This window comes from Peromyscus californicus, unplaced genomic scaffold, assembly GCF_007827085.1.
Source record: "Peromyscus californicus insignis strain IS unplaced genomic scaffold, ASM782708v3 Scaffold_12__1_contigs__length_115047231, whole genome shotgun sequence".
NCBI lineage: Eukaryota > Metazoa > Chordata > Mammalia > Rodentia > Cricetidae > Peromyscus > Peromyscus californicus.
In genome coordinates this window covers 46,324,374-46,337,275 of record NW_026294413.1, presented here as the reverse complement: position 1 = coordinate 46,337,275, position 12,902 = coordinate 46,324,374, and the positions used below count along the sequence as shown (strand labels likewise).

Genomic DNA, 12,902 nt, shown 5'->3' with positions numbered 1-12,902 from the left:
TGCTGGCCTTGGTGGTTCTGTAAACAGTAGAGAGGGTTTCACAGATGTCTGATGAGAGGACAGCTGTGATTGGTTCTTGGGGTTTTAGAGCCTAGCTCATGTATTATTGGCAGTGTCTTAAATGGATGGGATGGTCTTACTGAAGAAAATGAACAAAAAGCTGCCCATCACCAATTCTAGGAAGATTGGAAATGGCATTCTATGCTTTGTCTAAAAAGCAGGGCATGTGCTCCTAGCCACCACTCCTGTCAGATCTGAGGACTCCTAATTAGCTACAGTTGCCACTGAACTGCCCCTCTCCAGCTACTGAGTGTTGCCTGCTGGCTCTCTTGGTAGCTGCCCAGATGCTCCGAAAAGGCCCAGAGTCTAGGCATTAATATGCAGAGACTGTTCCTTCAATCAGACACATACGCAGTGCAAGTTCAGAATTAGGAAAGTACAGAATGAGAAAGAACATTACAACCAGGAATGCTCATTGGAATAAATACTCTTTGTTAACGTCAAGTGAATTTTGTGGTACCACCCTGTGGTCTCTGTAACCTGACTGTTTTTAAGCCCAGCTAGCTCAGTCAGTAGAGCATGAGACTCTCAAGATGGGTTCAATCATGGCCACGCCTCAGGTCTGTACTACGTGGAAGAATTTCATGAAGGTTTGGCATCGACATTATGTTATTTTTATGAAGCGAACATCAAAAGTGCCAATTGCGTGTATAAGGTACATGGCATTTGCCTCTACTTTTGGAGGATAGCAGATTGGGATGTCAATTTGCTAGAGTAATTTGTGAGCCTTGCCATTTCAAAAATGTATATTTATATAGATGAGTATAATTTGCAGAATTCGGAAGCTGTACCTTTGCCAAGTACCGTGTGTGATCCCTTGAGGAGAGAACAGATTGGAAATTTTAATAGATGGTTCTTACAGTAGAATGAACGAGCTGCAGATACATCTTAGGCAAGAGTCAGGTAATACCAGGCTTGACAATTTCAACCCAAGCACAGAGTTTGGAATATAAACAGCATTTAATTGCTTAGGAAATTGGCTGCCTCTGAGAGGAAATCCACTCTCTGCTCCTTAGAACCCTGTAAAGCCTGGCAGGAAGAGCCAAGGAAACTGTTTTCCCTGAAGATGATTTCACTGATGTAGGGATATAAAATGCAGTCAAGATGGAAGGTACAGAAACCTGTGTCAGAAAGGAAGTGGAAATGCAATCTGAAAATGCCTGATTGGATTAGATTGTTTTCTCCTCTGAGAAATCTTGTTATCTTAGGTTTATTAGCTATTTTTCTCCCATTTGACACCATACATGTTTATTTTTGTAATTTTGATCTTGAAGATCATCCACATTCAGCAAAATCTGTATCAATCAAGTCTTTATTATGACCTGCAAGGCTTTCCACATAGTTGCACACAGTAGGTATGTTGGGCAAATTAATTCCTTTCTTTCTTCTCCAAGTATTTGAATATGTGGGCATATTGCATTTGTGGCCATAAGAGCTACTAAGCATGGCTGCAAATGAGAGAAGTGATTATGTTATCCTGCTGCCAATCAAGGAAGAAGTATTTGCTAAGTGTTTTACAAATACCTGACACCGGATACTGGTGCTAGGTACTGGGGGAAGAGAAAAACACCATACCTGCTTCTGCCTCATAGAATCTAGGTTTCTTGGGTAATAAATGAAATGACAAATCATCCTGCACTTGCTACTTAGAATAGTGGGTTATGATACATATAAATACTATTAGCAGCAGTGCACACTATCATGCAAGATGCTTTCTCTACAGAGATAGCCAAACCACTGAAGCCACTAGCATGGGAGAAGGGGGGACTCTTTGGAGACCTGATCTCCCCATCCACTGGCTGCTTGGCTTTCCGAAGCCAGAGGAAACAGAGTTGTAACCGGGTAGTGTCTGAGGCACAGAGTCACCAGGCATCGGTTTCATTAATACAAATTCTAAAACAGAAAATCAGTGGGCACCCTGCTGATTAAATAGACATTGTTGTGAGACAATTCAACTTAATGAAGACTGACTGGGAAGTAACTGCGCAGGGACCTGAAGTTTATGGCATGGCTTTGGGAAAGCGAGAAGGCGCTCAATAGCACCATAATTACACTTTATTGGAAACAGTGGCACCAGGCAGATGAGATAATGAATTCCAGGGTTTCTAACACAGACCAAGCAGCCCTGAAGGGGCCGAGGGTCTGGGCCGCACAAGGAAGAGATTGATTCGACCACGAGGAAGCATTATATCTTCATTCACTGGAGATTTCTTTGGGCAAGAACATTTTAAAAGTTTTCCAAGTACTTTCTCCCATTTGTCTTTCTCTGTATCGAGTAAACTTCTGACAAAGTTCTCCAACCAATGCCCTTGGGATCCTCTCATGTGCCACTGAGAACTGAGCCCTCTGGGACTGTACTCATAGTTTTCAAAGAACTAGGCTCATATTTGCATAGAGTATGGCTAGCATCAGTAGACAGGAGCGGAAGTGGTGCTGGCATTCTGTAGATGGTTGTCGATATTTATGGTTCTATGGAAGTAAAAATCAATAATGCTATGAGCCCAGTGGACATTCCATTAGCTAGCAGCCAGACCTCCTCCTTCAGGCCAGGAAAATATGAAGCACGGGGAGCCTCCTGGAGAAGCACCTTTTGGGTATTATTGACCTTCACAGAGGCAAGAGAGGCCATTTCATTTAGAAACATTTTGCTTGGCCCCACAGTGGAAATAATCAGTACACTTTTGTATTGCCCTCTTAATTTCCCCATTTTATAAATCCTGAGTAATTGAGGAGATTGTGTGTTGGGGCAGAGGGGAGCATTAACCACCATGTAGCCTTTATGTGCTATTCTGATTAACTGATGCACAGACGGTTAAGCAATTAAAAAACACATACTTCTCTGGGCCAAATTCTCCCTTGAACTAGTTTTAGCATCTTACTGTTTCTTCATTAATTAATGAGTTAAATAAAATCATTGGAACATGCCCAATTTGTATTTGCAAGATGGTCATGATTTCTCTGCCACAGATTCTTTAATAACCCCAAAAGTGCACCTTCTTGGAGGAATGGTAGACAGACACTATCTTCACAGCTAAAACCCCCAGCTTGCAGAAGTTGATAACACTTGGTCAATCTTAATCAGCCTGGTAGATGCTAATGATGGAGGAAAGGCACCAAGAGGTAGTTTTCTTCTTCTGTGTGTGCCAAGGGAAATTCAGAACCCTAGGCAGGCTGTGGGCATGGGATAAGAAACTTAGGTGGGCTGTTGTGCCTTTGTTTATGGCTGGGTCTATATAAGGATAATAGGGGAGGTTCCACGATTGAACAGAAAAGAGAAATAAATTAAAAAGATAGTCTGCTGTAGGTATCGCTCTGTATAAATAAAACGCTGACTGGTCAGTAGCCAGGCAGGAAGTATAGGTAGGACAAGCAGAGAAGAAAATTCTGGGAACAGGAAGGCTGAGTCAGGAGACACTGCCAGCCACTGCCCTGAGTACCAACATGTAAGATACTGGTAAGCCACAAGCTATGTGGCAAGGTATAGATTTATAGAAATGGGTTAATTTAAGATGTAAGAACTAGATAGCTAGGAGCCTGAGCCATTAGGCCAAACAGTTTAAATAATATGAGTCTGTGTGTTTATTTTATAAGTGGGCTACAGGACTGCCAGGGCTTGGCGGGACCCGGAGAGAAAAACTCCAGCTACACTAGTCCATAACACAATTTTGTTTGTTTTGTTTTTCTCCAAGAAATAGACACATACTGATTTCTGGCTAAGACGGTAGCTGGAAACTCCTCATGTAATTTGCTTTACAAAGATATCAACTTCTACTGAACAAAAATCCCTTGCATTATTGTAGAGAGGAATTATTTGCATCATTCGTTTCCACAATTTATGTTCTCCCCCCTCAGAATTGTAAAATAGCCTAGTCAGACAAGCAAAAGTACAAGCCCCAATGAAGGCGAAAGTGGGGTGCAGGGTGTGGACTAGTATCTCACTGAGAGGTCCACAGTGATCTCTATGCCATTTCCAGGTCTTAGATAACCTTTTTTCCTTTCTGGTTGGCAGTGACAATTATTCTTTTATTGAAAGTGGGGATTTAGAGTCAGATACTTGCAAAGCTCATAAAAATCACATCAAATCCTTTCAAAACTCACTTAAATTTTAGTTACTACTTTCCATTTCAGGGTTGTGGTATCTCTTAACTTAGATTCGCTTCTAACCATTTTACCTGGCTTTCCCCAGTCATTTCTTGCAATGTGTCTGAGACTTCCAAGTGTATGTAACCTAAGGGGTGACATGTAGTCGCAGTTGGGGAGGGGTATCTGAGGAAAGCTGAGTCGGCATTCTTAACAAGTTCTCAAAGGACACCTTGACTTGTGGACTTTGAAGAGCACGTTACCCTGCTGGCAATGTTAATGTCGACTGTATAGCAGGTGTTTGTCAAACGTGAGAAGAGGGCACACAGGGTCTGGAACAGCCCAATGAAAAACAAGACGGCATGGCTTCTGCTGGGGACACTAAGCAATAAAAGATGAGCATTATAGTTCCTTACTTAGCCCTCCAAAGCGAACAAATTGCTATCACCTCTCCTAAATTAAATATACTTTCAAAAAAATGTTTAATTGACTGAGAATCCAGTTAGCTATTTGGCACCACCAGGACTCTGCTTGTCCTCGAGTGTCGGACATCACTCTTGACTTTTGTCTCTAGTGCTCATGACCTCAGAGGCCTGGTTCTCAGTCACGACATATGTGGACAATGACATATGTGAAAATCCTTTTTAATACGAAATTAAATGTCTTTAGTGTCAACTGTTGAACTGTCCACCTTTTACTCATCGGATTTGTGACTTGCCTAGCATTAATCGCTACATATCTTTGAAAACTAGATAAAATATGGACTGCAGACAGAAAGGGACCAGAGGGTTGCAGTGTATTTGGGAAGTTTCCTTATAGTAACAGCCCCTGGAGCTGGAGGTAAAGGAGGCGACCATCACTACACAGGGTGACTGTGTCAGTGGAGTTCGTAGGGAATCTTGGAAACACAGCAGAAAGGCACTCGGTTCACACCCAGGTGGCAGGGAAATCACCTTTGTGAAGGTGACATAAGCTGAATCTTGAAGGAGTGACAGCCGGCCAGGGGATGGAGAATACGAGAGGCACTAGGACAGAAGCACAGAGACCATGCCCACGGTGCCTATCAGAATGGGCTTGACAAAGAAACGATATTCTAGAAGGAAAATGCTACCTGGGGAGGGAGGCCGGCAAGCACGTTTCCAGTAATGCAGGCAGCGGGGTGTGATGTGGTAAGGACCCTTCTTGGAAAACACTGAATAATCTGGAACTGGCAAATGGTCCGTCCACACCCCTCCTCAGCACAGCCCTTCCCCAGTTGGTGCTGTGGAAAGGCACATGTGCACACTCTAATTTCTAAACTTCACTCTGCTCAGAGTTCTGCCTAAGCATGGACAAGGAGAGCATTTGGAAGTTTTCTAAGTGCGTCTTTGATGTGATTTTATGGGCAGCGTTAATTTCCTTCCACATGAATAGCTTTAATAACGCTGCAATCTAAATCCTGTTTAAATTAGTTTATATTGTTTTCTGCTTTCTCGGTGATCTTTCCACTGAATACGAAATTGAATTTACAGTTGTGAATTGAAAATGACCGTCCTCAATATGCTCCAGTAGCCATCCAGCAGGAGTGACTGAGTTGGTGTTAATAAGTATAAATTAAAGTCACTTCTAATATGGTAACAAATGTTGACTGGCATTTCTAAGCATGCCTCAACTAACATGTTTTAAATTTAATGTGAATGTTAGTACATCAATCATTATTAGCCTGCCAGTTTCAAAGGCGAACTTGGATGAACTTTGGAGTTTTCAAAACTATACACTTCCCTTAAATTAAGGTGATTCTGCCTACCAATACTTGCTAACAGGCGAGAGAGCCTCTGGGCTACCTATGTTTTCAATACTGGGTTTTCTGTTGCTCAGCCCTCTGAAAACTATCCATTAGCTGCTCCTTGTAATTTCAGATCAACTTGTGTGTCAGTCGTAAGAATGAAGGCCACTGAGACATGGTTTTCACACTGAACAGACACATGAATTTTACCATTTAAATACGTTCTTTCTGACAGAAGTTTCTATATTTAGGAAGTAACAACCAGGGGTGAGATTGGGAAGGAGTACCCATGTGTCCAGGGAAGAGAACTGAGCAGGATGGGCAATCCCACTCTTTCCTTTCTGCTTTTCCTTTATGAACTAAAAAAAAAAAAAAAGAAAAAAGAAAAAGTTGAGGATTCTCCATTTTCTTGGTGCTATGTGGAGGCTTAAGTCACAGCAAGGGTAAAAAATAGCACATGAAGTCAATGTTCTTTTCTGTTGTTATTCTTTTTTAAGGGGGAAAAAGGATTTCTTATAAGCATCAGGTTTATTCCTGCTGTCTGTCCCAAGCTCCATTCTCCTAACATATATTGGCAGGGAGAGAGGGGCAGGATGTGGAGGGAAGCAGAATTTATTCTGACTCTAAGAGTCGCAGTGGGCCTCTCACAAACATAATGCTAAATTATGGGCCTCTCCATGGGCTGAGTGTAATGTTAAGTTGTATGATGGATTTTATCTTACACAAGCCGCTTCGGTCCATGAAATGAGATAAGAAACCATGGCAGCTGGAGTTCACAGAGGGTTGAACTCGGACTGAAACCCCAGAGTTAACACAATTGCGTGAGTCAGCATGGGTATTAAACGGTACTCTATGCTCCAGGAGCAAAAGTTACAAAGAAACCGTAGTCTCCTTGTGAGTGTGCCTCAGCCAGTTATCTCCTCCCATTCAAGGGTAAGCACTGCTTTGATAGGAGGGTTGCTGGCGAGCTTTGATCCCTAAGCCCAGGAGGAAACACCATATCTTGGCTTGTCCTAAGTCAGCAAGAACAGCTTGGAGTCTGGAGAAGGTAGACTGCGTTCTTCCACAGGATCCCAAGCAAGGGGAGGCCTGCCCTGATGTGCCAAGCATGTCCTGGGGCAAGCAACAGCCATACTGAGGAAATGGTACCTGGCTAGGGAGGCGGTCTCAGAAAAAGAGGGCTGAAGATAACTTAAACAGCATACTGTAGGGTTTACAAAGTACTCCTCAAACAGCATACAAATAACCAGGCAATGATTGATTTTTCTTTTAATCGTGTTAAATAAAAGTAAAATTTCCTTCCAAGTCACCTTGTGTCCACCTGGAGTGTGTACATGTTTATAAACCTGAACAATACAGGAGGCATCTCTGCAAGTCCTCCGTGGCATGGACAGGGCCTAGATAGACATGTAAGTAGGTAAGTATCCAGACAGTGAGGTCTAGTTTGGCTCCCGATGTTGAGAACTAAAGAATCTTTCTTCCTTGGTTTAACAAAGGCATTTTCCCTATCACATTGCTTAGAAGTAGAAACATACAAATGAAAGCTTTCTCCCCTCAATTTTTGTGTAGAAAGTCCACGAGGAGCCTTCAGCAGTGGTCCCATTGATTAACGTTGTAATGGCTGGCATACAACTTCGAGTTGTAATTAACTGACTCACCCTCACACCTGCCTTCCTCCACCTCCACGCTGTACAGCCATTCCCAAACAAGCCAGCCTGTTTGTTGTCTTTGAAAGCAGCTTTATCATTTATTTACAGATGCAGCCTCCTTCCCCCACTTCCTACGCCCTCCTGAGGCCCAAATGAAGTTTAAATGGGCTTTCCAAACAAAGGCTGACCACCTCAGGGAACACACCCCCTTGTGTGGAAAACAAAGAAATACTCAGTTTTTTCATTGTAATGAAATCTGTTATATTAAACTGAAAATGAAATTTCTTTGAAATTTCAGTAGAACAAGAAATGACCTTATTTCTCCTGCCTGCTTTGGGTACAGTATCCTGTATTACAAGAAGTTTTAAGCTAACTTTCCTGTCATCCACACATTGACATTAACTTATCTATCTGTACACATAACAAAAATATTATACATCATACAGTATTTCTGATAAAGAAATAGAATGAGGGCCGAATCGGTCCATAACAGTTTTTTGAGTCCATCTTAAGAAAGCCTAATCTAGGTTTGATGAGAACAGGGCAGCAAATTATAGCTAAGAATGCCCGGCACAGCTGTGCTCACAGAGAGGCAGCTGAGCGAGAAGTTCTAGGTGGTTCCATGGAACCAGAGGAGGAAGACAAAAAGATAAGCTATGGAACGACAGATCCGTCTTCCAAGGAATGCTGATTTGCCGAGTTCGGAAACAGTGCTGCGGGGGGAGACCTCACATGTTTCCAGAACCTGGATGAAGTGGCTTTTTCTCGCCTCCACCTTCTTCCGTTCCAGACGACAGCAAGTTCTCGGAGGCCATTACCGTGCTGCTGTCCTGGATAGAACGCGGGGAGGTGAACCGGCGCTCTGCAAACCAGTTCTACTCCATGGTGCAGTCGGCCAACAGCCACGTGCGCAGACTCATGAACGAAAAAGCCACCCACGAACAGGAAATGGAGGAAGCCAAGGAGAACTTTAAAAATGCCTTAACCGGGATCCTCACTCAATGTAAGTAAAACCTTGGGGGCCATCTCTTCTGTTATGGCTTGGCCTATTCTTTTGCACCCATTTTATGTTTTCATGTGGGGGTAAGTAGTTCAGAAGTCTCCCATTTTACTCCATATTGAATGGTACACCTCATAACCGATTCATGTTCTGTGGCATGTGGAAGAGCACGGACCCTGCCCTGAGAGCTTACTTCTCAAGGTGAGCGACATTTCTGTAGCTTTTCCTCAGAACACCGTGCCTGGCCCCCAGGACGGGGCAGCCAGGTGCACGTGTTAATTGGCCCGACCTCAGTTCACACCACACCCGCAGAGCAGCCACTTCCCACCCGCAGGCTGTCCACACAGACCTGTATGTCTGTCCACTTAGGGCTGATATCAGAGAACAGGCCTTGAACATGCCCCAGGGTTCTGTTTAGGGAGAAGGTACCATCTGCTAAAACCCCCCCTCAGGGCCCTTATGAGGTGAGCTTTGGCTGTCTGCATGGGTGACTCAGGAATAGACTTTTGTCCTTTCTTCATTTGGAAAGCAAATTGCCTTAAACACTTAATGCCAGTGATTTTTCATGTCTAGATCCTGAATTGATGAAGGAGCATAAATGGAGCTTTCTAATAGAACAATAGTCACGGTAATTACCCCGGGCTCTATTCAAAAAAGGGGCGTTGACTTTTCCTGTGGCACTCTGCATCTGTAGTTAATGTCAGGGCGGCACAATGCAGCTCAGCTGCTGATGGTCTGTCGCTTGGTAAAAGCTGTTGAGTGACACTGTAAGGGGGCTATGCTCCATTCCATTCCAGGTGCAGGGACCCACACACGACAGCAACACATGCAATTTACATATTCATTCTGAAGATAAGTGTTATTTGCAGTGATCTAGTGTGCCAAAATGCCTGTCACCCCCTTCATCAGTACAAACCTAAGGGATAATGTGTCTGTTAGGATAGGCAGACAGAGAGGGATGACGAGCCAGATTCTTACATATGAAAGCGTCTTACATGACTTTGTTGCCAACAGACGGTTTTTGCAGTAGCACAGAGTAAGTACCATGTAATGAATCCCCAAACATAGACCGGTAAGTCAAATGCCCAGTGTAAGAACACTCTGCCTTTAAAGAAAAGGACGGTGGGAAGCAAGAGTGCTCTACCTCTCACCGACCCGTACTGTGTTAGCAAAACTCATCAGCATTGAACAATGGCCTTTGACCCAACTATATAGGTCCAGCCATGCTAGAGTTGGGGTTACTAGGTGGAGAATAAAGGAAGTTAATACTGACTCTAGCTTTGAAGGAGGAAAGACAATAATGGATGAGTGGCCAGAGAAAAGGTAAGAGTGGGTTGACAGAAAAGACAAGGAGAGAAGAAAGGCTATACAACCTCAAAAGAACGATTCAGGGTTGGGGGTGGGGGGTGGGGCTATGGTGGGAAGCCCTGTGCCCAAACAGCAGCGTGGTTACTGCCCACTTACTTTTGCTCAGGGGACTCAGTTCTAAGCAACTTCCCATCTGTGTGCAGCTTACTGTCTTCCTTTTGCAGGGACTTCAGCCCTTGACAAGTGAGGCCATGGGGGGAGGGGCCAGCCATGGGTTAGGATAGGAGAGAACCATGCTTTCCTCGGCAATGATATTAAATAGGGACCAGTTAAACTGGGGCTGAAAAAGGAAAACATACCTTCCTGCCATTGTGCAGGTGAGAGCCATCCATCTTTGAACAACAGAGAGGTAGACAGAATGTGATGTGTGGCATCAATGGGCCTCACGGTGGTAACGCTTAGGGTGGGCCATCCAGCCTCGGAGTCTCCCCTGGATGCTTGAGCAGGGAGGAGCACACTAGGACAGGTGCTCACCCCCAAGGAGTCAGAGAAGTTGCCCACGCCAAGTAGGGATGGCTGTCAAGATAGTTCTTTAGCACCTCAGCTTAACTGAACTCTTTCTTTGCATTCTTTTTTCATTTTTAAAATTTACTTTATATACCAACCACAGTTTTTCCTCCTTCCTCTCCTCCTCTTCCCTCCCTCTACCTCCTTTCTACCCCACCATCCACTCCTCAGAAAGGGTAAGGACTCCCATGGGAGTCAACAGATCATGTATCAAGTTGAGGTGGGACAAAGCTTCTCCCCCACATCAAGACTGAGCAAGGCATCCCACCATAGGGAATAGGTTCCAAAAAGCCAGCTCATGTGCCAGGGACAGATTCTGGTCCCATGGCTAGGGGCTGCACAAATTGACCAAACTACACAACTGTCACTGACATGCGCAGGGCCTAGGTCAGTCCCCTACAGGCTCCCTGGCTGTCGGTCTAGAGTCAGTAGCTTCCATGAGCTCAGGTCAGCTGTCTCTGTGAGTTACCCCCTTGCTCATATAATCCCTCCTTTCTCTCTCTTCTACTGGACTTCCAGAGCTCTGCCCAGTGCTTGCCTGTGGATCTCCACATCTGCTTCCATCAGTTACTGGATGAAGGTTCTATGATGACAATTAAGTTGTCACCAATCTGATTACAGGAGATGGCCAGTTCAGGCACCCTCTCCACTATTGCTAACAGTCTTAGCTGGGGGTCATTCTTATAGATTCCTGGGAGTTTCCCTGGCACCACGTTTCTCCCTAACCCCACAATGGTCACCTCTATCAAGATATCTCTTTCATTGCTCTGCCTCTCCATCCCTCCCCTAACTCGACCATCCTGATCCCTCATGTTCCCCATCTTCCATCCCCTCCTCTCTAACCCCCTCCTGCCCCCAGTTTACCCAGGAGATCTCATCAAAATAATTATTTATTGTTGCCCTTCCCAGGGCAATCCATACATCCCTCTTAGGATCTTCCTTGTTACCTAGTTTCTCTTGGGCTGTGAATTATAGCCTGGTTATCCTTTGCTTTACATCTACTATCCACTTATGACCGAGTACATACCATTTTTATCTTTCTGAGTGTGGGTTACCTCACTCAGGAAGATTTTTTCTGGTTCCATCTGTTTGCCTGAAAATTTCTTGATATCATTGTTTTTTACTGCTGAGTAGTACTTCATTGTGTATGTGTATCACATTTTCTTTATGCATTCTTCGGTTGAGGGACATCTAGGTTGTTTACAGTTTCTGGCTATTACAAATAATGCTGCTATGAACATAGTTCAGCAAGTGTCCTTGTGGTATGATTGAGCATCCTTTGGGTATATGCCCAAGAGTGGTATCACTGGGTCTTAAGGTAGATTGATTTCCAATTTTCTGAGAAAGTGGCATACTGATTTCCAAAGTGGCTGTACAAGTTTGCATTCCCACCACAGCAGTGGAGTGTTCCCCTTACTCCACATCCTCTCCAACATAGGCTGTCATTAAGAGTTTTTTATTTTAGTCATTCTGACAGGTGTAAGATGGTATCTCAGAGTCGTTTTGATTTGCATTTCCCTGATAACTAAGAATGTTGAACAATTCTTTAAGTGTATCTTGGCCATTTCAGATTCTTCTGTTGAGAATTCTTTTTAAATCTGTACCCCATTTTTAATTGGATTATTTGGTATTTTGATGTCTAGCTTCTTGAGTTCTTTATATATTTGGGAGATTAGCCTTCTGTCAGATGTGAGGTTGGTGAAGATCTTTTCCCATTCTGTAGACTGCTTTTTTTTTTCTTACTGACAGTGTCCTTTGCCTTACAGAAGCTTTTCAGTTTCAAAAGGTCCCATTTACTAATTATCGATCTCAGTTTCTATGCTACTGGTGTTATATTCAGAAAGTAGTCTCTTGTGCCAATGTGTTTAAGGCTACTTCACACTTTCTATTCTATCAGGTTCAGTGTAACTAGATATATGTTGAGGTTTTTGATCAACTTGGACTTGAGTTTTGTGCAAGGTGGTAGATATGGATCTATTTGCTTTCTTCTCCACGTGGACATCCAATTATGCCTGCACCATTTGCTGAGGATGCTTTCTTTTTTCCACTGTATATTTTTGGCTTCTTTGTCAAAAGTCAGGTGTTCATAGGTGTATGGATTTATATCAGGGTCTTCAATTCGATTCCATTGATCCATGTGTCTGTTTTTATGCCAATACCAAACTGTTTTTAATTATTATAGCTCTATAGTAGAGCTTGAAGTCAGGCATGGTGATACTTCTGGAAGTTCCTCTATTGTACAAGATTGTTTTGGCTATCCTGGGTTTTTTGTTTTTCTGTATGAAGTTGAATATTGTTCTTTCAAGGTCTGTGAAGAATTATGTTGGGATTTTGGTGGGGATTACATTGAATCTGTAGGTTGCTTTTGGTAAAAAGTGCCTGTTTTACTATGTTAATCCTACCTATTTAAGAGCATGGGAGATCTTTCCATTTTCTGATATCTTTCTTCAAAGACTTAAAGTTCTTGTCATAT

The 12,902-nt window shown here is 43.4% G+C and overlaps 1 protein-coding gene across 6 annotated transcripts in view; it reads left to right on the top strand.

Moving 5' to 3' along the window:
* The window catches only part of Enox1 (ecto-NOX disulfide-thiol exchanger 1), a 562,201-nt gene that overhangs the window by 417,691 nt on the left and 131,608 nt on the right, over positions 1-12,902 (top strand). For all 6 annotated transcript variants that reach the window (XM_052732691.1, XM_052732690.1, XM_052732689.1 and 3 more), the window contains one exon: positions 8,345-8,557. In XM_052732691.1, coding sequence (XP_052588651.1) covers positions 8,345-8,557 — 213 coding nt within the window. The remainder of the gene's footprint in view (positions 1-8,344; positions 8,558-12,902) is intronic.